The sequence below is a fragment of the Ailuropoda melanoleuca genome, chromosome 12, assembly GCF_002007445.2.
Source record: "Ailuropoda melanoleuca isolate Jingjing chromosome 12, ASM200744v2, whole genome shotgun sequence".
Taxonomy (NCBI): domain Eukaryota; kingdom Metazoa; phylum Chordata; class Mammalia; order Carnivora; family Ursidae; genus Ailuropoda; species Ailuropoda melanoleuca.
In genome coordinates this window covers 71,253,060-71,278,074 of record NC_048229.1, presented here as the reverse complement: position 1 = coordinate 71,278,074, position 25,015 = coordinate 71,253,060, and the positions used below count along the sequence as shown (strand labels likewise).

The 25,015-nt window shown below is 42.3% G+C and overlaps 1 protein-coding gene across 1 annotated transcript in view; it reads left to right on the top strand.

Moving 5' to 3' along the window:
• The first annotated feature begins 8,654 nt into the window (after nt 1-8,654).
• The window catches only part of ADAMTS18 (ADAM metallopeptidase with thrombospondin type 1 motif 18), a 78,146-nt gene continuing 61,785 nt past the window's right edge, over nt 8,655-25,015 (top strand). The window contains exons 1-7 of the mRNA XM_034639606.1: nt 8,655-8,916; nt 11,196-11,389; nt 11,663-11,746; nt 13,345-13,504; nt 15,038-15,143; nt 17,085-17,222; nt 19,335-19,488. Of these exons, the coding sequence (XP_034495497.1) occupies nt 8,655-8,916; nt 11,196-11,389; nt 11,663-11,746; nt 13,345-13,504; nt 15,038-15,143; nt 17,085-17,222; nt 19,335-19,488 (1,098 nt within the window). The remainder of the gene's footprint in view (nt 8,917-11,195; nt 11,390-11,662; nt 11,747-13,344; nt 13,505-15,037; nt 15,144-17,084; nt 17,223-19,334; nt 19,489-25,015) is intronic.

Below are 25,015 nucleotides of genomic sequence, written 5' to 3'. Positions count from 1 at the left end.
TGATTTCTCCTCTGTCTTTAAATGTCTTCAGTTACATTTGCAAGAATGTCATTAATATCTCTCTTCGTCAGTCTTAAAGTCTTGTGTAGTCCTTTCATTATTTCTCAGTAGACAGAATACTTACGCCTCCTCCCAGGATTTCAGGTCTAATTGAAGGGGAAAATTATAACAGCAACACGCTACGAGAAAACGGCATGACTTCTCTGTTTTGTTCCCTCAAACAATCAAATAGAATAGTGATAATAATAAACATGTACTGGATGTTTCTCTGTGCCAAGCTCTGTTCTTATAAGAGCACGTCAGAAGTATTAACTCATTTAAGCTCTGAAAACCCTCTAAGGGAAGTGATAGGATTATTCCCGTTTTACAAACCAGGGACTGGAGTACCTGAGCGGTTTGTAAACTTCTTTAGGAGTAAGGGTAAGGATGAAAGAGTCACTTAACCACTGCGGAATTGAAAAAACTTTGTGGCTCTTGGCTTCATGATCCCTTCTCTCTCTCTCTCTCTCTCTCTCTCTCTCTCTCTCTCTTTTTTTTTTTTTTAAGATTTTAATTATTTGACACCAAGAGAGCACAAGCAGAGGGAGCAGCAGTGGGAGAGGGAGAATCATGGTCTCCGCTGAGCAGTGAGCCCTGTGTGGGGCTGATCCCAGGACCCTGAGATCGTGACCTGAGCCGAAGGGTGACACTTAACTGACTGAGCCACCCAGGTGCCCCAACGGTCCCTTCTTTTGCCACGAAATTTGGGGACATTGATAGTATCTGATGAAATTTCCACTGAGGGGGCTTTACAGTGTTTTGAAGGAAGATTACTGTGTATATGAATCTGGAAAGCCTAAATCTCCTTCTAAATCATATTTGTATTGTAGTGTAGTTGGCGGTAGTATTTCTATGAATGAATGGGAAATGCCAGATTTTTGTTGACGTGGATATTTTTAGCTTTTCCTCCCAAAATGTAAGAGATTTTTTCCTCCTCTGACAGTAATAGGGGATCCTGAATATACGTTTACTTTTTTCGAAAGGCATGTCTACGTGTGAGGGCCTGTCCAAGTTGTCTGTCAAACCACCTCTGCATGTAGAGAGGCAGATGGCAGAAAATTCTGTGTTGGTGTCTTCGAGCTGTATGCGTTGTAGACAACTGAGGACGTTACCAGCGTCTGTATGCTCTCAGCATACAGCATACTTTGTCTCCACAGCCTGATCAGTGGTTTCTCTGTATTCTCAAGCTTCTGATTTCCTTTTGGAAAGTCGCTATGGGTCGATGTTTTATGTTAATACTTACTGAGCAGTTGACAGCTTAGCACATTGCCTGATAAGTAAATACTCAGTTATTTGATCAGTGAGAAGCCCCACAGTGGGGATCCTTTAATTTCCATTTCGGTAGGGGGAAAAAAGCAACCAGGAGTTCAGGGTGCTTAAGCCGGCTAGCAAGCAGTCCAGCTTCAAGTTCATCTCTAAACTGTTTAGTTTAGGTTTTTGGTTTTTTTTTTTTAAGATTTATTTATTTATTTTAGAGAGAGAGTGGGGGGAAGGGGCAGAGGGAGAGGGACAAGCAGACTCCATGCTTAGTGCAGAGCCTGACACAGGGCTCGATCCCATGACCCTGAGATCGTGACCTGAGCCAAAATCAAGAGTCAGACACTCAACGGACTGAGCCACCCAGGCGCTCCCCTTAACTATTGTTCTTATGTTGAGGATTTCCTTAACTTCATTGTCTTTATGACATTCCATGTTATCTTAATTTTTATCACTTCTTCACACGATTCTAAAACATCCTCATGCTGATGGTTTTCCTCTATTAGAGACTTTCTCAGCCTTTCTTAGTCCCTAGTCCTTCACTTCTCTGATGCTTGCTTTCTCCTTCTTCAACCCCTGGACCATGGACTCTTGTTTCATACTGACTATGTACATTTCCTTAAGCTTTTCGCTCACTCTAAACTGAGATTTCTTCTTTGGGGTATCCTCGTACATGTTGGGCAACAAATGAGTTATTTAGTGCTGTTGTTTGGACAAAATATTTTTTTAGAGAATGTGACATCTTGACTGAATTGCAATATTTTCTTTTTGTCACTATTGTTGACAGTGGGTAAAAAAAAAAAATGAAAAATCAATGGATTTTTGGTAACCACAAATATATATCTTTGCCAGTATTTTCTCCAGCCAGCCTCATGGGAACTACTTTGCTGTTCTATTAGTCTTTCCTAAAAAGATAAAAAAAAGGTAAATAGAATGTTGATGCTGCCCCTGGTGGTTCTTTTTTTTTTTTTTTTTTTTTTTTTTTTTTTTTTTTTTAAAACCTTTTTTTTTTGGATTTTTTTTTTTTTTTTGCAAAAATCATTAAATNTTTACTTTTAGCAAACATCATTAATCCATTGAATTGGTTTTTGATTATTTAATAGGGATAAGTGCTGGGATATAGGTCACTCAAGACAAGGACTTTGTTCTTTCTGGAATCTGTAGTCTCCCTTTTTCCATTAAATCTAAAGCCTTTGATAGAATTTAAATATGACCTAGAGGGAGGGTGTTTTAAAGGGCAACTTCTTGAAATATGATTCACACCCTCCGTGAATCCTTGATGTACTATTTGACCATTGAAATCTAAAATGGGAAAGAACGGCTAACAAAGTATATTATTTTATAATCTCTCCATTCTAAAAGTATAAAGAGGTGAACTGTGATCTGCGTATAGACTCTTGGTCTGTATCCATTACATTTTTAAGATTAGCAGTTAAATTATGTGACTGGGTTTCTTTCTAGGTCTTTGAAACTGGAGAAGGTTGACATTTAATGTGGGAACAATATTCAGTCCAGAAGGGGGGGCAGCCAGGCCTGTCTCACTGGCTCTGTCTTCTGTGGGAGAGGAGTCCCCTTGGGTGGGGAGGTGGGGGGCAGCTCTCAGTGTAGCACACCCATGTCCCAGGGACTTGAGGCCTTTCCTGTCCTTCCCTAGCCTACGGGAAGCCTCAGTGCATCCTCAGGCTCCATCGCCTTCTGATAGACCACTGGGTCTCTGTCCCTCCTGTCCCCTCTCACCAACTTCCTCCCCCTGCATGAGCCACGAAAAGGCTCTGGTCTCCTGGAAATGGCTGTCCTCAGGAAAGCCTTCCCAATCTCCCACTCTCCTCATTCTTGTTTTCTCTCGTAGAACACTTTTTTTCTTCATACTTTGCCCAAAGGAATATCCCATACCCATTTGTGATCTTGTTTAATCCCTGCCTCCCCCATTTAACTGGAAGCTACATGAGACCACGGCTCCATCTTGCTCACCACTGTTGGAGCCAGAACATTGCGTGTGTTCAGTAACTCCAGATGCTTCATGCATTCTCCAAATAAACAGATGGCTCCTTTTGGAGGTGCTGGGTTTGGATTTTTAAACTATAAAATGTATTTATTTGGTCAGAATCCAATGTTTTTTGTCAAACTAAACCCAAAACAGAGTGTTTCTTCCTTAATATCCGGCGCTGTAAAATTCTTTTTTTGTTTTGAAGAATTATTCTAGATTTTTATCCTTGTCACTCTGAACTGAAAAAGAGAGGGCCGTGTGGGGTCAGTGTGTTTGTCCTGATATAGATGACAATTTTTTTTTTAATGCTTTCTCAACACAGAAGCTTTCACTGTGCCTTTGAGTTGCTTAAGGTGCTCAGGAAACAGGGAGAATAGAGAAAAAGTTTCCCAACCGGTTAGTCCAGTTAAGGCACTTAAGTGGCTTAAGCCTTTGATATTAGTTTAACCAAGTTAGGAAGTTAGTAAGGCAGGAGGGCTTTCATGGATAAAGCACTGCTTTTTTCCCCCCTTTAACTGTTCACTCTGTCTGCTGGGGATTGCAAATGGTGTCTTTTGTCTTCACGCCTGTGGAAGAGGTGGGGGCGCTGGGAAGGCAGGGTTGACATCAGGGGGACTGCATTCTACCTGGGCTACCAGCTGAGATTTCCTCACAGGGTGGTCTTGAGGTTCAAATAAAGCACCCCAAGGAGTGTTCGGGGCTTCACAGCTGGACTTTAGAAAGAGTGCCTGGTTTTTATGTATTTGAATGTGTTGCTTACCCCCTCTGATGTCGACTGCTGTGGAGGGGAGGGGGTGCTGGCGTGTGCTCAGCCAGCCTGCAGTTGGAGACTCTTTCATTCCCTTACTCCACACCAACATTTATAGTCTAATAAACAAATGTTGATTGGCTGATAACGTGAGGCACACAGCAGGGATGCTAGAGAGGCTCCAGCTGTCACAGAGTGTATGTTAAAATTATACTTCCTCCGGGGTGGGGAGAGGGTGGCATTCTGTTTGTTTCTGTCACTGTAGATAGACATGAGCAAAGAAACTGTGGCATCACAGCATTTGGACATAGGAGAGAAACAGGGCCGTGAGTGTAGTTTCTTTGAGGGGAAGGTGACAAAGCAGTGAACCCCAGAAGCCAAGCAAGTCGATGGGAGCAGGAGATCATAGGTCAAAGAAGAAGTGTGTAAGAGTGTGCAGGGGAGGAAAAATCATTTTCCCTCTACCCTACTAGGTTCTTGGCTCAGCTCTCCCTGTAATAAAAGACACATCAACAGGAGAAAACAAAGATGTTTAATAATATGTATACTTCCTGCATACATGGGAGGGACCCAGGAAAACTTAGGTATCTCCCCCAAGGGGCCCAAGACACCACCCTAAATACCATCTCCAGCTAAAGAGAAAAGAAGATGTTGAGGGGGGCAGTTATGGGACCTTATCAGGCTAAGTGCAGTCAGCGAGGGTATGGTTGTTCTGCAGATTTAAGTCCATATCTTCTCCATTGAGAAGAGTTTCCAGACCTTTGGTCATCTTCCTATTCCTGGTACACAGAGGGAGACACTCTTATAAATGGAATATAAACGTGAATGTCTCTTACAGAAGGGTAACTTCTCTAGGTTTTCGGAGCTTCTTCTATGTGGGCTGAGTCATTCATTTTTTCTTTCTTTCTTTCTTTTTTTTGTTTATTTGTTGAAGATTTTATTTTATTTATTTGACAGAGAGAGAGTGAGCACAAGCAGGGGCAGCAGCAGCAGAGGGAGAGGGAGAAGCAGGCTCCCCGCTGAGCAGGGAACCCAATGCCACTCAGGGCTGGATCCCAGGACCCTGAGATCATGACCTGAGCCACCCAGGTGCCCCTGTGTGGGCTGATTCTTAAAAATAACCAGCTCAAGATAATCCTTGTGCCAAAGAGGCATATTTTGGGGTGGCAAATTCTGCTCCCCTTCAGTTAAGAGAACATAGCAGATTCAAGAAGTGAAATGTTCTGTGAGAATGGTGAGGAGGGAGGGAGAGGGGACAGATAAACTGCCCAGCTCCACACAGCAGGTCATGCAGGGGCCTGTGGGCCAGGGAAAGGGGTTTGGATTTGAGATGAATACTGAAGTGCATGGAAAGACTTGATTACTTTGGACAAGGACTCTGGCCAATGTGAAGAGACCACATGAGAGGAATTGGGTGGTTTTGGGAGACTAAACAGAAAGTGTCCAAATGAGGGATGGAAACCTCTACCAGCATGGCACTGGGTTCCTAGGGGAAGAGTGGTTACTCTGAGCTCCAGCCTGAAGCTTTGATGGACAGGATTCCTAGAGTGTGGGATTTTACTTATCTGAATATTTATTTTGCCAAACAATTTCTTTTCTCCTGTAATCTCCATGAGAACATGAATATGAACTGTTCTGTTGACTTGCTGTGTGCCTCTGTTCTTTATGCCAACACCTGGAACAGGGCTGCTAATTAGGTGCTCAGTGGGCATTTGCAGAGCCAAGGAAAGCATCTGTCTTTGTCCCGGTTCTAGATAATAGGTCAGTGCTGCAAGTCAGTAAGGCAGTCTTTCAGAAGGCAGCACCCTCCTGAAGGGGGAGGAAAATCAGGACCAAACCACATGTTCTGGGACTTCTTCTAAGAACAAGAAGCTGAACCCTAACAGAGGGCCCAAATTAGGCCTGGGCACAGAGCCCGTCTGCTGCAACCCCTCCACCCCACAGGGGGGGGTTAGGTGCCAGCGCCTCTGTGTTCCCATAGTAATCTGTGCTCACCCCGACACCCCCTTAGCATTTGGTACCATCCATAAATTTCTGGGTGTCTGGCTCCCCAGCAAACCACATGGTCTGTTTGTGTGTCTCCTGCACAGGTGTGTGCCTGGCACTTCCCTGGCATTCAGTGAGCGCGGATTCAATCACGCATCCTCAGCCACGTAGATTGCTGTAGTTGAGAGTGCATAAAGGGCTTCTTCAATGGTTATCTTATCTCCTCTTGTAAGGTAGTCAGTCAGGGGAGGGGTCTCCCCATTTTGCTCGTGAAGAAGGGGAGGCCAAAAGACTGGCCCACGAAGCCCTTTGTGCATGGCCATAGTCACTGAAGCAGTTCAGAACAAAAGTTCTGATGCCTGAGTCACAAGGACAGAGATCTGGTGTTTGATGGTGTGGGACTGTGCCTGGGAGTGAGGGAGTCCGTGTGTGCATTTTGGCTCCCCACGGGTTTCTGATGTTTGGCAAAGGTTAAGAGTTGCTGGCCTCTATCAGAGCTTCTAGACTTTCACAGACACACAAATCATGTGGGGGTCTAAATAAAATGCTGACTCTGACGCCATGGATTTGGGGTGAGACCTGCGTCTGCATCTCTAACAAGCTCCTGGGTGGGCTGAAGCTGCAGGGCCAGCAGACCATTGTTGCTATAGTCCCAGATGTCCAGGACCTTCTGAACCAAATGCAGGAAGAGAAAGGGTAGAGGTGTGGAAGGGAAGGCAGGGGTGCGTTGTGGCTGAAATATCAGGTACAAAGATACACACTTCGTGCCATGCACGTGGAAAGTGAAATTGGGATCAGACGGACTTGCCGAGTCCCCTCTTATAGCGGAGGGCGCGGGGGTGCAAAAGAGTCTGGCTCTGGGGGTCCCGAAACAGACCAGATCTGGCCACTTGCTGCTGACAGAATCCAAAGACAGAGAGATGGGTGGTGGAGAAACAAGAAAGAGATTTATTTCAGTGAGGCCAACACTAGGAAGACAGTAGACTCACATCTCAAAGCCTGTCTCTAAAGTGCTGAAAATACTTCCAGGTTTACATCAGGAAAATGTGGAGCAAAGGTTAGTTCATACCTGCAGGTGGGCAGTGAAGGTCAGGTCCGTCATTGTCTTGGTGTCAGTCACATGGGGTCTTGCTGGCTCAGGGCAGTCACTATTGCTTGAAGGGGTAGTTTTAGTCTCCATCAGGGGATGCGTTGCCAGCTGGGTCTTTTGCCTGAGTTAAGAGATAACCTGAAAAGAAGAATTTAATCAGTTAGAAAGTACAGACTGAGGTCAAACTGGAGAGGGTAGAAGTCCCCGTTCATTCTTTCTTCTCCATTTAGCAGATCTGTCTCTTGATAACGCAACCGAGGCCCCAACGTGGAGATGACCGTAACCGCTCTCCCTCCTCTCCCACCCATGCTAGCCCTGTTATTTAGCACTTGTGAAACCAGGATGGAATGTCGTCCTTTCTCCTGCCCCATGCTATGGGTCCTTTGAGGGCTGGGCTGCTGTGAAACAGCCCTCCCGCCCCGTGTTTGCCACTGTGTCCCCCGAGTCATAGATGCAGAGGCTCCAGGACATCACGTGGCTCTACCGTCAGTCACAAGAGTCCCTAAACATCAAGATTAGTAGTGAAGAGTCTGGAACAGTAGCTAAGGGTACTGCTTCTGAGGATAGAGAGCTCCAGGTGCCCCAAACTTGCCTCTTTGGCATAAGGGTTATTTTTAGCTCATTGTTTTTAAGAAACAGCAGACGTAAGAAAAGCTCTGAAAACCTGAGTAGAAGTTACGACTACATTCACAAGAGAAATCTCCATTTGTGGGGGTACCTCCCTCTCTGTGCCAGGAACAGGAGGGTGACCAAATCTTTAGCAACTTGTCTGTGCAGAAGGCCAGGACTTAAATCTGCATAACAACCATATCTCTTTTTATCTGTGCTTTTTCTGGTAACCTTGCTTGACTGCCCTTCCCCCACCCCCCATCACTGCCTCAACATCTTCTTATATCTTTAGCTGGAGACAGTGTTTATAAGGTGGTGTCTTGGGCCCTTTTGGGGAGTTACTCAGTTTTCCTGGGTAACTCCTGTGTATATGGAAGGTATACACGTTATTAAAAGTCTGTTTTTCTCCTGTTAATCTTTTATTACAATGGGGTCGGAGCCGAGAACCTAGAAGGGTAAAGGGAAAATTATTTTTTCCTTCCCTACAATGCTAGTGCTAGCTTTCCTATTTACTATCTTAGCTCAGTTTTGTCCTCTGTAAAATGGGGATAAAAACGTTGTAACTGCTGGGACGCCTGGGTGGCTCGGTCGGTTGACCGTCTGCCTTCTGCTCAGGTCATGGTCCCAGGGTCCTGGGATTGAGTCCCACGTTGGGCTCCTTGCTCAGGGGGAGGCCTGCTTCTCCCTCTGCCTGCTGCTTCCCCTGCTTGTGCGCTCTCTCTCTCTGACAAATAAGTTTTGGGGAAAAAAAAAGTTGTAACTGCTAATGGTACACGTGAAATAGATAATACACATCAGTTACTTAACACAGTGCCCGCACACAGAAAGTAGCCAGTAAGCAGTTGTTGAAAATCACCACATAAAAAGGGGATGCCTGGAATCATTAATGTTTTCCGTGTGTTTGGCTCTTTAGTCAGGTCTAATAAGGACACGAAAAAATGAATTCCTCATTTCACCGTTACCTCAGCTGCTGGCCCAGGAGCATAACTACAGCGCACCTGCAGGACACCATCCTCATGTACTGTACAAAAGGACGGCTGAGGAGAAGGTCCAGCGTTGCCATGGCCACCCGGGCTCCAGTGGGCATTATCCCGGTCACTCCCCAACGCACACTCCCTACACATCTCGGAGTCAAGAAAGAGAGCATCACTACCCAAGGTTGCAAAAGCAGCATTTTTGTGGACGACGCAAGAAATGTATGTAAGGAAACTTTTTCTTATTCTGTTCTTAGGTGGGCCCTCAATACGCTCTCTTGAGTGCAGTCGGGTGTGCTGACATTGCAGGTTAAAATGGGGCTACCCTAAGCATCCCCTGAAATTATTCTTGGAGATGGACCAGTGTTCATCCCTGTCAGGCAAAAATTGGGTGATCACTTCTCAATTCTTCTAGGTTAAACTAGGACAGATTTTTATATGCTTTTGTTTTAGTCGATGGGTCCCCATATATTCTTGATTTCTATGCTCCTGAGAAAGATGGCCAGTGTTCCAATGATGATGGAAGTCAGAGGTGAATCCTCAGGTGTGGCTGGATGTTGGTTCCTTTAGAGCTCTTGAAGGACAACATCACAGGAAATGAGAACATTGGCATCTATGTGGAGATGGCAGTGAGATACAGGGCCCCTTGGGCATGGTTTGCGACCCAGGCACGACCTTCTGCACTTCATAGACCACTGGTGTCTAATAGAAATACAATGGCAGCCCCACAAGTAGTTTTAAATGTTCTAATGGCCACATTTTTAAAAAAACTAAAGATAGGCAAATTAAGTTTAATAATGTTTTTTATTTAACCTGACATATTACAGAATATCTCAGCATGCAATCAGTATACCAAATTATGAATCGGGTATTTTATATTAAGTTTTTAGATGGAAATCTAGTCCTTGTTTGACACTTAGAGCACAATTCCAACGTCGACAACAAATTCTCATCAGAAATACTTAATCTGTATTTGAATTTCATAACATGTAAGGTAGATTTGCATATTCAAGTTGTTCCAAACTTGTNCACACTTGGAGCACAATTCCAACGTCGACAACAAATTCTCATCAGAAAATACTTAATCTGTATTTGAATTTCATAACATGTAAGGTAGATTTGCATATTCAAGTTGTTCCAAACTTGTTTTTCAATAACCTCATCAAGTATTGCTTTCTTAATTTAAATTGAAATTGATTAAAATTAAAACTTCAGTTTCTCTAGTGGTACCAGACACATTTCAAAGGCTCAGTAGCCATGAATGGCAGGCGAGTGCCAAGTTGGACACAGCAGCCAGTTCGCCCAAGGAGAAGGGGAACTGCTATCCCTGAGCTATTGATTGGGAGCAATAATGAAATGCCATATTTTCTACCATTTTAATTGGTCTTTGGGATTTGGGGAGTTAACAGAAATATCCTCTTTCAGGAGCATCAATTTGGCATGGATTTATGATATTAGTGATACTAATACTAGTACTGCTATTCCTAGTGACAGTGATATGCATTTGATAGGCGATATCAAAGCCGATCTTTAGAGCAGCCTTATAATTGGTATCATTGATAAAGAAACTGAGACTCAGGGTCACTTATCAATGTGGCCAACTTGAGGTTTTTTATCTAACTCTACATAATTTGATCTTTTAAATTTCACTCTGTGGAGAGTTAGAATGACTTCACTCTTATGACCGTCTTAGTTGTTGAAGTATTAAAATAACTCTGTGTTAGTATCACAGTTCCAAATGCCCCGTTCCCTCCCAGCAATCCTTGCACTTGTCCCTCCCCATTAACTGAAGGGATCGTGCCTGGCCCAGCATCCTGAGACTGCCAGGTCTCTTCTCAAAGCCCACGGCCAATATCCACTCTGTTAAGGTGGCGCCTGCACTTTACCTGTTGCACGATATTTAATATAATTTTAAATATCACCGCTGACTATGCTGTTTCCCCAAAAACTAACTCAAAATTAGGTCAAAGGGTCCTTATTGAGCAATTATTTTGTGCTATATTCAAGTTTGTGTTGATGAAACAAGGATATTAGACATGGACAGTGTTCTGTAGGGTGCTTATTTCTAAATTTTATTTAGAAAATAATATATAAAGTGTTATCATGAATTCAGATGCAAAGGATAATGCCTATTTCTGCAGTGTTTAAAATAAAACGAGCATTTTTCTGTTTTTAAAGACTATTCCGACAAAATGATTTTTGTTGACCTGCTCTACCAACTAGATTTGTAGGTTGTTTGGGGGTGTGTGTGGTTTTGTTTTGTTTTGTTTTCTTACTCAGAGTATTTTTGAGTTATTGAGTGTATTCATCCACCAGCCTCTTTGAATGAATCTTTCTTGACCACAAACTAGGTGCAAAGCCCCAGGACAAGCACCACAGTCATCATTTATCAGTAGATCAGTCACGTGTTGGTTACAGACTCTCCCCCTGCCCTGTTTAGATTTCTATCTCACCCGGATGTTCTCCCCTGACAATCCCTTCTTAATGCTCTTATGTTCCTTGTAGATGCCCCTAAGCCTCCCACAGAGGACACTTATCTCAGGTCTGATGAATATGGGAGTGCAGGGCGACCCAGAAGATCAGCTGGAAAATCACAAAAGGGCCTAAATGTGGAAACCCTTGTGGTAGCAGACAAGAAAATGGTGGAAAAGCACGGCAAGGCAAACGTCACCACGTACATTCTCACAGTCATGAACATGGTAAGGGAGTTTGTTAGGACTCCAATGCTCTGGTTTTCCAGGACAGCCAAAAATCATAGAATACCCTTGTACGGATTGGATAGCAGATATAGCCACATAACTTTATTGGAAACAAATTGAGTTTTGAGGAAATCGGCTTCATACGTAGATATGCGTACATTCAATTTTGTAAAATTGAAGCCAGCATAGTTATAAATATGTCTGATTGTTACACAGAGTTTTGGAAATGTTTAGATTTTGGTTATTTTTGTTTGATTTCAATTGTTCCAACAGGTTTCTAGCCTATTTAAAGATGGGACCATTGGAAGTGACATAAACATTGTTGTGGTGAGCCTCATTCTGCTGGAACAGGAACCTGTATGTGCCAAACTTCACTTATTTCTTCATTCATTCTGCCATTCAGCATCTACTTATTGACTACCTACTGTGTACCGATCCGTGAACTAGTCCTTAGAAATTCCAGCAGGAAAATAGGCTGACCCTATCCTCAAAGAAAGTACAATCTAATAGGGCTGTGTATTCAAATAACAAAACATCACAAAATAATTATATATATATATATATGTAATTATGTATACATATATGTAATTATGTATACATAATATATATAAAATGGCATAAATATTAAATATGCATATATAGTGTACATATTATATTATGTATAAAAATACAAATTTTATGTAGGCTTCACAGGGAAGGTGCATTTGATAATAGATTTAAGGGTTAGTTGGATTTTGCACATTGGATATGCTGGGTAATTACAGGTAGATGCAAAAAGATATTTTGAAAACATACTGAAAATAAGTCATCAGAAAATTCTTGTAGTAAACCTGCTGTCTCCCCAACACCATCTGAGGTACTACAGGGAATAAATAAGGAGTATTTAACTGTCCTCGAATTGATTACCTTGAGGTGCAGGACACAGGCATGGAGTAAATCATAAAAACAGAACATATAATAAAGTGTTAATTGCATGGCACCCATTGCTTTGTAGTGTTTTGATGCTGAAACTGTATTTTTCTGAGGTGGAGATTACCAAGTTTTTTAAGTCCCCCGTGGCTTCTCTTCTTCATCTGTAACCCCAGTAATTAATGTACAAAGCAAGGAGTCAGAGACAAGACAAAAATTAATCTCATCGTCCAGGTGTGTAGAGACACAGAGGTCAACAACCTGTCACATTGCTCTTGGAATTTTAGAAAGGTAGAAAGGAGGGCGTGTGTCATTGGGAGACACTTTTGTCTTCAACCTACCACTTATACTTTGCCCAAGGACATGGAAGCCGGAGGCATCCTAATTCACGTGTAATTAAAGACCTCATCTAAAAACCCTCAACTTGACCCAAGTCAATAGTTTTAAGGAAAGATTTTGGTAAATAATTATCTTAAAGCTAGGTCCTATCTTACCTCCTCAGAGTCTTATAATTATTTGTTTCTAGATCCATTCAGTGGGCTTTCATTTTATTGATTGATGGATGGATTGATTTTAATCTGTGATGTGCCAAGCCCTTTGCTGGAAATTATAACGTAGGGGGAAGGAAGTTGTGGTCACTACCTTCCTCATGCTGTATTGAAGAAGGCATTGAACTTTATCACCATTAACTTATAATTAGGTTCTAAAAGCTAAAACAGTTTTATAAAGGTGGTACCAACATGAGATGAACATAGATATTCCTAACTGGTATCAGGTTATTATTTTTTTTATAGAAATAGAACTAGTCATCAAGTATACTACTAAAACTCTGTAATTGCTTTAAGTATTGTGAGAATTTACCTGAAATAGTTTTAGGTTGTTTTTTTTTTTTTAATCAGTTGTCTCCAACCTTAGCTCAAGTGTTTTCCTCTACTGACCTTTCTCCCTAGACACATGATGTTTCTGTGTTTGCCTCTACAAGTGGAATGATTCAACGTTCTCACCTCTGACAAATTCACACTCTGATTTGTGTGGGTTTCCCTTAGGGAGGATTATTGATCAACCATCATGCAGACCAGTCTCTGAATAGTTTTTGTCAGTGGCAGTCTGCCCTCATTGGAAAGAATGGCAAAAGGCATGACCACGCCATCCTACTCACGGGATTTGACATTTGTTCCTGGAAGAATGAGCCATGTGACACTCTAGGTAAGGTATGAATGGATGCTTCACTCACACCTGTGAAAACACAGTATGGGAACTGTCTACTGGGTAGGTGGCCCTGAGGATCCTTAATAAGGAGACCTGGTATTTAAATTGTGGAGTAGTGTCTTCTCTGTACCCTGTGGTGAATGTTCTCTTTAACTGAAGTCAGGGTGGAATGGTGAGCTCATTTCCTTTATTCGTTTTGTATTTTTCTTTATTAACTCTATTGATGATCATTGAGGTAAATTATTTAACTAGACGAGTTGTGGTTTATTCCGTAAGCACAACTGGGCCGCTGAAGAGTGTTCGACTGATGTCCATGGCGCATCCCTGTGCCCTTGGGTAGTAGCAGTGCATCCTTTAGAGGGTTGCTTGACCGTTAAAGGACCCAGCTGTTCTATGCACGCACAAGACAGTGAGTAGGGACTGTGTCTTCCACATCTATACTGTATTTTCTAGTATATTCCATTGCATACAGTAGGAACTCGCCAATTTTTTTGATGAGTCAACGATCGTCTAGGTCAGTGTTGATGGTGGCGGTGGTGCCACCGATGCTAAATGCCTATACATTAAGTTTCTCAGATCGTCTCTTGAGCCTCATAGCAGCGAAGTGGGTGCAGTCCATCCCCAAGTGTGTATTTAATACTAACTGGGTACATACTCCTGGTCTGCATATGAGGACCCAAAACTGGGAAGAAAGGCATTTAACTAGCATAATGTGGTTCAAGATAGAATCAAGCACTGGCTAGAATGATTTTATAGCTGCTCTTGGAAGTAGTTTTTGAAAACAGAAGCATTTATCACATTCTAGTGAAGAGGAGAGAAATGCATTTAATTTGTTCACATTGTTCAGACCTTTCCATGTTGTCTGCTTCAGAAAAAGACCAGGATGTATGTTCTCTTAGAAAATACACTGAGGGGTGCCTGGGTGGCACAGCGGTTAGGCATCTGCCTTCAGCTCAGGGCGTGATCCCGGCGTTATGGGATCGAGCCCCACGTCAGGCTCCTCTGCTATGAGCCTGCTTCTTCCTCTCCCACTCCCCTGCTTGTGTTCCCTCTCTCACTGGCTGTCTCTATCTCTGTCGAATAAATAAATAAAATCTTTAAAAAAAAAAAGAAAAGAAAATACGCCTTGAGCTGTAATGCTAATAGCCTGGTAAGTGAACATTTTGCACTGGTTTAACCTACATGAGGCATATAAATGTCCTGCAGCTTCCTATTCTGTATGTAAAATGGAAACAACACTCATAGCGACTTCCCAGGGTTGTGAAAAGGATCTGTTGATGACAAAAAAAATATTAAATATTGCGTTTATCTGGGAAGGACAAATAATCCTATACCTTTAGGGCTTTCCTGCAAAAACAAAATATAAACAAAACAAAACAAAAACAACTAAACACATTCATCAATTAAACTGAAATTAATTATGTTAATCAATGAAACTCAAACCGTGCAGAACATCTTGAAGCCATAAGAAATGATCGGTCTCTGTATGGGTGCCCTTTGGACTAACCCTTGGAGTTGCTCTCTCAACAGGGTTTGCCCCCATCAGTGGAATGTGCAGCAAATACCGAAGTTGTACCATCAATGAGGACACGGGGCTCGGCCTGGCCTTCACCATCGCCCATGAGTCAGGGCACAAGTGAGTGAGCCCGAGATTCACTGCTTTATGTGAAAACCGGTTGGGTGATTCGTTGGCATCTCCCTGATGATAATGGCTGGTCATGTCAGAATAGATAAGATAAATCTTGGGTGAAGCTTAGAATCGTACCTGAGAGCTCACTCAATAAAAGCGAGTCATCGTAGGTGTTGTTTTTTTTAAATGACACTGTTTCACAGCTGCACAGAAATACACTGTGGGCATAGATGGACTGCAAGTCATCCAATGGACCCCCTGGTCTTTTAGGAATGTCTTCCGTGTTCTGCGGCAGTGAAGATCCTGTTAGCTCATTATACCGAGGAAGTAATCGGGCAGACGTGTGAATTCGCAGAAAGTAACGGCATGTTGATTGTTCAAAGGCTCTCGGTGCACACACTGGACGTTCTTGTATGGGTGGCATTGCATGTACCTAATATTCTCTTCGCTGGTGTTACTAAATCTTTCTTCTATGAGGATAGAGCTCTGAATGAGGAATGGGAAACCTAAGAGTAATGAGTTGAATTTATAAGGCACGAAATCTGGTGCCAACGCGGTTCTGTAGAGGATTTTCAAACATTCCTTGAGCGGCAGCATCCACGTTGGAATCAGCACGCTGCTCTACAAAATGACTGTTGCAAAGGGCAAGCTCTCTGGATAGATGAGTTTCGGAGTGTTGGCGCGAGCGCCTCGTGTTCACCATTTATGTTGAGCGCTCATTCTCAGAGCATCTGAGTGATTTCTAACTTAAAAGCAAAATCATCTACACCACAACTATAATTATATTTGAATATTTTGGCGCTAGTGTCTTTTATGAGCATATTATCTTCACGAAATTTGAATCACGTGTATGTACACAGCCACTTTCTTAGCAACGTATGAATGAACAGATTTTATTGTGAACACTGGTACAAAAATGCCTACTAGGCGCAAGGCCCCTTTGTACAGAGCAGGAAAGGAACATGAATGTCAAACATCTGTCTAAGTTTGTTTCTGTACCTGTCACCTACTGACCCTGAACTTCCTTATCACAATTTCACAGTTGGTGGCAAGGAAAAAAAATGTGGTACCTGAAATAAAAGAATTTGACTATCCCATCATTTTAATTTAGCTTAGATATCTTGACCAAAAGTTCCTCATCCTTAAAATATATAGCAGACATACCATTATTGATTTTGTGGCCAAGACATAATAGAATAAAGCCCTTAGTATTCTTTAGAATTTTCTACATGAATTTTACAACACTACAGTTGCCTCTTTTTTTCTTTAAAAAAAAAGCTTTTTAAATTTATTTTAGAGAGAGAGGAGCATGCAAACAAGGGGAAGGGGCAGAGGAGAGGGAGAGACTCTCAAGCAGACTCTGCACAGAGCCCCACACAGAGCTTGATCTCACGACCCTGAGATCATGACCTGAGTTGAAACCAAGAGTCGGGCACTTAACCGACTGAGCCACGCAGGCACCCCTACAGTTGACTCTTAACATTGGTTTGAACTATGTGTAGAAATGCTTAGATGGAGATTTTTTTGATAAATACAATATAGTACTTTAAGTATTTTCCTTACGTTTTCTTTATAACATTTTTTCTCTAGCTTACTTTATTGTAAGAATATAGTATGTAATATATGTAACATACAACACATGTGTCAATTAAGTTATCAATGTAAGACTTCCAGTCAGCAGTAGGCTATCAGTAGTTACGCTTTAGGGGAGATAACAATTACATTTGAAGTTTCAGCTGCAGATGGGGAGGGTCAGTGCCCTTAACCAATATGGTGTTCAAAGGTCAATTGTACAGGATAACTCATTTTTGTCTTTCTTCTTTCTTACAACTTTGATAACTCTGTCTCTCACTTGGGTTCACTGATTGTCCGTGTATCTTCTTCCTTTGATTATAATTTGGAAAATGGCCTCACAGAAAGCTTTCTGTTTTCTCCTTTCTATTTCAGCTTTGGCATGATTCACGATGGGGAAGGCAATCCCTGCAGGAAGGCTGAAGGCAATATCATGTCTCCCACACTGACAGGGAACAATGGGGTGTTTTCCTGGTCTTCGTGCAGCCGGCAGTATCTCAAGAAATTCCTTAGGTGAGACAAAATAAAGCAGGGGTATTCCCAGGGTGGTGACAGCAAACAGTGCTCAACAGTATTTAAAATAAATACTCAGTGGATTGGTGATGATGGTGGTAATAGCGATAGTGTTGATGATGGGGATGGTGATGGGGATGCTGGTGGTAATGATGCTGGTGGTGCTGCTGGTGCTGGTGATCATGATGATTATGATATTGTCATCATTGCTATTGAAAAAATACATGCTCTGCACATGTTGCCTCATTCAATCCTCATAGCAGTCCTATTATGATCCTTAGTCTGGTTGAGGAAACTGAGTCACAGGGAGGTTAATTGTGTTAACATTCTACAGCTGTTAAGGTGTAGACATAAGACTCACACTTAGGTCTGCTATGACTCCAAGATCTAGGCTTATAACTGTCTCCCCTTAATGACCTCCGGAGATTGCTAGATATACTTTTTACTGTGACTAATTATTTTAATCTGATCAATCGATTTGGTCATAAGAGCATTAAAAGTGCTAAAATGGTGTGCATGTTCTATAATGAATGGAATATTGTCTTGCTTAGCTATTTTGTTTAAAATGGCCACGAGCTAGCTGTATGTCCAGAAGACAACCAAAGGGGATGATAGGTATATAAAATCCTTTTGAAAACTCAAAACTCCTACATGGCTTTAGTAAAATGGGACTTAGGAAGGTAGCACTATGTGATTCATATATAATCATGATGAACCCAAAGTTGGAACTCTTTGAAGTTTCCTCTAATTTTATTTAGCAACAATGTGTATTTGACCATTGTAATTACAATAGCACTCTAGTTGTTATTATATATCTTATCATGCTATGTTGACTCATAAGAACACTCAAGGTCTAATCCCATTTCCCTTTGACCAAATGTTAGGGAAACTAACAGAATATCTCTGGGAATGGATAATATTTATGCTTCTTTCTTAAATTGTACTATTGCATACTGTCTTCAAATGTTTACAGAATTAGTAATACACATAGGCAAAGCTGATTAAACGTAAGGTGTCTAACCAAATAATATCCCAAAGAGCAGTAAAAAATCGACAAACCTTTTGCTAATGGTAAGTTTTATCAAACAGCAGATTATCTTATTAGTTATAAATTTATGGTGTGGGGCTTGAAGTTATCTTTTCTATCTCATGAGAATGGTAAAAATATTATAAATCAAGGTCAACTTAAAACAGATTGAATTTCCATCGTTAATATGATACAGTTAAATGTTTTGGGATGAAGTTAGCAACAGTTGACTTTGAATGCTTACTCTGCTGCGTTAAACACATTACGTTTTCTTGTTGGATCTGTTCAACTCTTACTGGAAGTCATTGCCAGTAATGAGGTATATTAGAGTTGTTCTTGGTCTCATGGTTGACTCGGATTCTCATCTGTCTGCCTCCAGAATCATCCTTCCACCATGCTATTTTACCTCTCATTGATATCCTAGTTTAACTATTTAAGTTAAATGGAGGAAAGGCGCTATTTAACCATATCCACCATCCAGACTGATCTTTTTTCTTAACACATCCCAGTTGAGTACACTTTGGGGAATTATTCTGCTTATCACCCCAATGCATCCTTTCTCCTGATGCTTTAAAAAGCCTAACTTATTTTTTGCTTGTAAAGATTATTTGAGGGAAAATACATCTTTGACCACTGCCCCATTATTTCTAAAAGATGCAGCATGACTTTCAACTCCATGAAGACATGTACTAGCTCCGCCTACTTCATTTTGTACCTTTAGCCCTTAGCCTGGTGCTCAGCACACAGTAGGCACCCAATAAAAATTTGTTGAATATTGTTGGATGAGATCATTGGGGAGAGTTTCCAAATATACTGACCTTTCCCATCTAGCTGGCCAAACCAAATCACTTGGATAGCTATAACTTCCAGTGCCAGGTGAAACGTTCCGTAGCTGTGTAAATTCCATCTTCTTGGACAGGACTCACTCTCTGGAAAAAAAAAATACACATTTTAACTTCCATTATTACCTGTATCTTTCACCATGCTATATTTTTCTTTGCGTGAGTGTATTCACAGGTGTGTTGTTTTATGTGGAAAGATCACAGATAAACACAGGAATTAACAAGGATGTGTTTCCACGGCAGCACACCTCAGGCTGGGTGTCTGGTGGATGAGCCCAAGCAAACAGGACAGTATAAATATCCGGACAAACTACCAGGACAGATTTATGATGCTGACACACAGTGCAAGTGGCAATTTGGAGCAAAAGCCAAGTTATGCAGCCTTGGTTTTGTGAAGGTATGTTTGCTTGTGATTTCAAACTTACATTAAGATTCTGCAATGTGTCTGTGTCCCTAACAGAAATATAAACATTTGGTTTGCAAAGGCCAAGGGTTAGAATCTGGGTTATCTCTAAAATGTCAGTTGTTTGGCATGATAATTAAGTGGCAGTTTTACTGTCAATGAGTTATCCAGGCTTATCCCCCATAGACCATGCCTGGTTTAAATACCATCCGACTGCATTGCTGGGAGAAAATCCCTCCTGGGAAGATGAGGGTTTCATCACAAGTAGTAAATCTGGGTACAATCACGTGTTCATCTTCCCTTTTAATGTGATACGTTGAAAAAGCATCACAACCTCAAAAGGTATACATATGCCTTCATGGAATCTGAAGACTGTTGACAGCCATCTTTTTTGTGTGTCCAGTCTTCCCTTCAATATTGCGAGAAACACTGATGGGAAAGCAAATGTCCAGGATGTAGAAATGGGAGAAACATTGGACCAGTTGGTCCAAAACTCCGTCACTGGCCATCTCAATTTCAATACAAAGTGGAATCGGTTTTAAGTCTCTCTTGCCTGGTATCCAGAGAGGAAGGTGGAAGTTCTAGGTATCTGGAAACTGGGAAATGACAAAGTTTTATAGCTCCTTTTCCCTACTCTCTTCCTATTCTTCCGCCTTTCCATCCCTCATCTTGTCTGTTCCTCCTTCTGCAGCCCCAGCAGCAACCCCATTGTGGATAGCGCTGCCTCTCCCACCGCCCCCAGCACTTGCCACGTGAGCCTCTTCCACATAAGGCATCTCCTTAGAGACTTATTTAACTTCTCCTCAATCTTCACAAAGACCTTTTGAAAGGAGAATTATCATTTTTTACATGGAGCTCAGAGAATGTGTATTCCATTTGCCCAAAGCCCCAAAACTTTTAAACCTGTCCATCACATTGATGTTAAGCTTCCTTCTCTCCAGTTAATAGGAGTGTTTCCTAAGCCTCAGTCACGAACGTCAACATTTAGTCATTGATAATTACCTTCATTCTTTGTGCTGTGCCTCTGTATTGTTTTTTTTTAAGATTTTTATTTATTTATTTATTTATTAGAAAGAGAGAGCGAGAGAGCACACAAGCGGGGAGGCAGAGGGAAGAGGGGAGCAGACTCCCCCCTAAGCAGGGAGCCTGATGCGGGACTCAATCCCAGGATTCTGGGATCATGACCTGAGCCGAAGGCAGATGCTTAATCGACTGAGCCACCCAGATGCCCTGTATCTCTGTATTGTTATTCACGTGTTGCTTTTTTAATAAATAAACTCACTTAAAAATATATAAGTCCAGTCCTACTAAGCACCAAATCACAGGTTTTAATAGAGGATCGCATACTTTTCTAANACTCCCCCCTAAGCAGGGAGCCTGATGCGGGACTCAATCCCAGGATTCTGGGATCATGACCTGAGCCGAAGGCAGATGCTTAATCGACTGAGCCACCCAGATGCCCTGTATCTCTGTATTGTTATTCACGTGTTGCTTTTTTAATAAATAAACTCACTTAAAAATATATAAGTCCAGTCCTACTAAGCACCAAATCACAGGTTTTGATAGAGGATCGCATACTTTTCTAACGCACTTTAAATGTAAAACTATTAGAAGTATGTGCCCACACCCCATCCACAATTTTTTTTGGTGTATCCTCCATGGTACATGGACCTTATTTTGGCAAATACTGGCGTATCATGTATACGTTAATAAATTTATAACTGTTTCTAATTGCCTGTTAAGTTGTTGTGTTTGGCAGAAGTCAGTAGACATTAACTTTGTTGATGAAGTTTGTCTAGCTCGGTCTCCTCTTCCCTTCATCCCTAAAGGTTTCACTAGCTTACACATTCGTGAATCAAACATTTGTTAAGCGCTTACAATGCAGCAAATACAGAATTGGTAACGAGTTTGATTTTCTCTAGAAATATAAAGGAAGTTTTTAAAAATTACTATCATCCCTTCAGGATCAGACATTCACCAAACATGTGGGGTTCCTGTTCCGTTCCGACAGTGTGCAGAGCTCAAACAGCCACTCTTCAGTGACAGATACTTTACTGGAACCAACCATACTTTCGAGAGACAGCGCCTCAGTGTGATGGTCTCCCTTGGGGAGCGGAGCAGAGGGAAGTGGGAACTACAGACTAGAAGACTGGATAGAATGAGGAAGGCACAGGGATGGGAATGCCTGGAGGGGCGGGGAGATTCGCTTAAGGGAGANAATAGAGGATCGCATACTTTTCTAATGCGCTTTAAATGTAAAACTATTAGAAGTATGTGCCCACACCCCATCCACAATTTTTTTTGGTGTATCCTCCATGGTACATGGACCTTATTTTGGCAAATACTGGCGTATCATGTATACGTTAATAAATTTATAACTCTTTCTAATTGCCTGTTAAGTTGTTGTGTTTGGCAGAAGTCAGTAGACATTCACTTTGTTGACGAAGTTTGTCTAGCTCAGTCTCCTCTTCCCTTCATCCCTAAAGGTTTCATTAGCTTACACATTCATGAATCAAACATTTGTTAAGCGCTTACTATGCAGCAAATACAGAATGGGTAACGAGTTTGATTTTCTCTAGAAATATAAAGGAAGTTTTTAAAAATTACTATCATTCCTTCAGGATCAGACATTCACCAAACATGTGGGGTTCCTGTTCCGTTCCGACAGTGTGCAGGGCTCAAACAGCCACTCTTCAGTGACAGATACTTTACTGGAACCAACCATACTTTTGAGAGACAGCGCCTCAGTGTGATGGTCTCCCTTGGGGAGCGGAGCAGAGGGAAGTGGGAACTACAGACTAGAAGACTGGATACATACTGCATGGTGCACTGGGTGTTATACGCAACTAATGAAGCATCAAACTTTACATCGGAATCTGGGGATGTACTGTATGGTGATTAACACAATATAATAAAATAAGATTAAAAAAAAATAAACATATATTCCTCAAATTTCAAAAAAAAAAAAAAAAAATGAGGAAGGCACAGGGATGGGAATGCCTGGAGGGGCGGGGAGATTCGCTTAAGGGAGAGATTAGAGATGACTGCGAGGTAAGACAGGGAAGGTGGCAGATCCCGAATGTGGAATTCCCCCCCACCCCCACAGCCGAGGGGGTGGGAAATACCTGCTTGTAACCAACCATGGCATTACCTCTGAGAGTCACAGATACTTCCTGTCTGGCTCTACGTGGGAGGGGTTTCCCAAACAAGCAAACCTCCCATTCGCCCTGCTGGTCTGGACAGTGTAGACCCATTTCCAGCAGCACAGGAAAATGATGGTGTTTGTTTTCAGGGTCTTCACCGTCCTGTCATTACTTTCCCTTATAAACCTATTCTCCTCACTGCCTTTTTCTTTTCTTTCTTTTTTTTTTTAACTTTATGCTTCCTGAAAAGGCAGTTTTGCATAATTGTTAGAAGCGCACGCGCGCACACACACACACACACACACACACACACAAAAAGAAAAAGGAAAGAATTCTCAAGTGTCTTTGGAACCAGGGGTGCAGTTATCAGCATCCCCTGGAACTTGTTAGAAATGCAAATGCTCAGGTCTCATCTTGGTTCTAAAGAATAAGAAGGTTTGGGGGTGGGACCTAGCAATCTACGCTTGAACAGGGGCTCTAGGTGATTCTGATGCATGCTCAAGGTTGGGCACTGCTGAATTAGGCAGTCTTCAGTTTTATACACACACACACACACCCCTCCTCTGACTTTTGGGGTTTTGTAGACCCAAGTTTAAAACCTTCTTCCATCGTGTCCTAGAACCCTGAGCAAATGGCTGAACCTCCCTTGGCTTTTGTGTCCACATCTGTAACGTAAGGACAGTTCTTCCCTGGTAATTGTGAGGGTGCAGCTCTTGGGACGGCCTCCGCGAATGCCCAGGCTTTCCTCCCTGCTCTCCCCCTCCTGTCCCCGGGAGCATCGCCGTCCCAGGCTCCTCTCTTCCAGTGGCTCCCTTGTCCAGGGCCTGGAGCCGGCTGTCTCCCAGCCCCATCTCATCTTCCCTCCTCTCCTAGCCACGGCTGCTCTGTCTTCGGTGTATCAAGCATGATCTCTCTTCCCTTGCAAAGTGTTTGGGAAAATGAGTTGGTAACGGATGGGTCCACATTATTTGGACACACGTAAAGGAGGGTCCCCTCCCACAGCAACCGGGAAGACCGTGCGTTTGGTTATTACACGCGTGTTACCTGCTGACTGACGGTGAGGGAATCGACGCTGTCTGCCCCAGTGCCCCAAGCTCTGGAAGAGACTCTGGTCAGTGCTTCCAAGGCTGCTATTACTAAGTCAGCAGCGAGCGGCCTGTACTCCGTCACCTCAGCAGCTGGCCATTGCTGTCACGTAGCAAAAGCTCCGAAAATGCTCATTTGCAGATGCACCAAAAGGGTTTGAAGCAGAATAGGAATTACGGGGAAGGTATTTGAATTCTGGTGAATATGTTCGCGCTCATCACCTCTGAGAACGCTTCCTTCGGGGAAGAAAAGGCATGTCAAAAATAGTAGGATGAGCATGTATTTCCTCTTTTGAGAATCTGACATTGTAATGCATAAAGGACGTAAAGGATACAAAGTTCTAGAAAATAAGTCACGGACATGCATTGTACAGCATGGTAACTATAGTTAATACTCTGTTGCATATTTGGAAGTTGCTGAGTGAGTAGATCTTAATAGTCCTCTCACAAGAAAAATATCGTAACAATGTATGGGGACAGATGTCACCCAAATTTATTGTGGTGGTCTTGTGTAATACGTACAAATATCGAATCATTGTATGGTACACCCAAAACTAATAGTGTTACCTGTCAGTTATACCTCAATTTTCAAAATTCTTTAAGAAAAGAACTTGACCTTGAGATAAAAGAATGGAGAATAGGGATGCCTGGGTGGCTCACTCGGTTAAGCATCTGCCTTCGGCTCAGGTCATGATGCCAGGGTCCTGGGATTGAGTTCCGCATCGCATCGGGCTCCGTGCTCAGCGGGGAGCCTGCTTCTTCCTTTCCCTCTGCTGCCGCTCTCTCTGCTTGTGCACTCTCTCTCTCTCTGACACACACACAAAAAAGGAAAATAAAGAGAAACTTCCTAGTATCTAAATCTAAAAGTAATCTAAAATTACAATCTAAAATAGTACCTACTTGGCAATCTAATAAATTGACTACATTAGGTTTCATCTTTTATTAACTTCCCTCATGGACTTATGTTCCAACTATGTTAATGTCCTTGTATTTTCTCAAACCGTTCCCTCTTTCATGTCTCCAAGTCATTGTATACATGCTTCCCACCCTAGAATGCTGCATGGTCACCCATGTGACAAATACCCAATCATCTTTTATTGTGGTCCAGGATTCAGCGCAAGTGTTACCTCCTATTTTCCCCAACAGATTTAAATGTTCCTTTCCCCCAGGTTCCATCTGCACCCTCCATGGACCATAATAAACCTGTGGTACCGTATTATAACTGACTAGGGGTGCCTCTTGCCTCCGTGGATGGCGGATACATAGCGTGTACCTGCCATGTTGGCAGATACC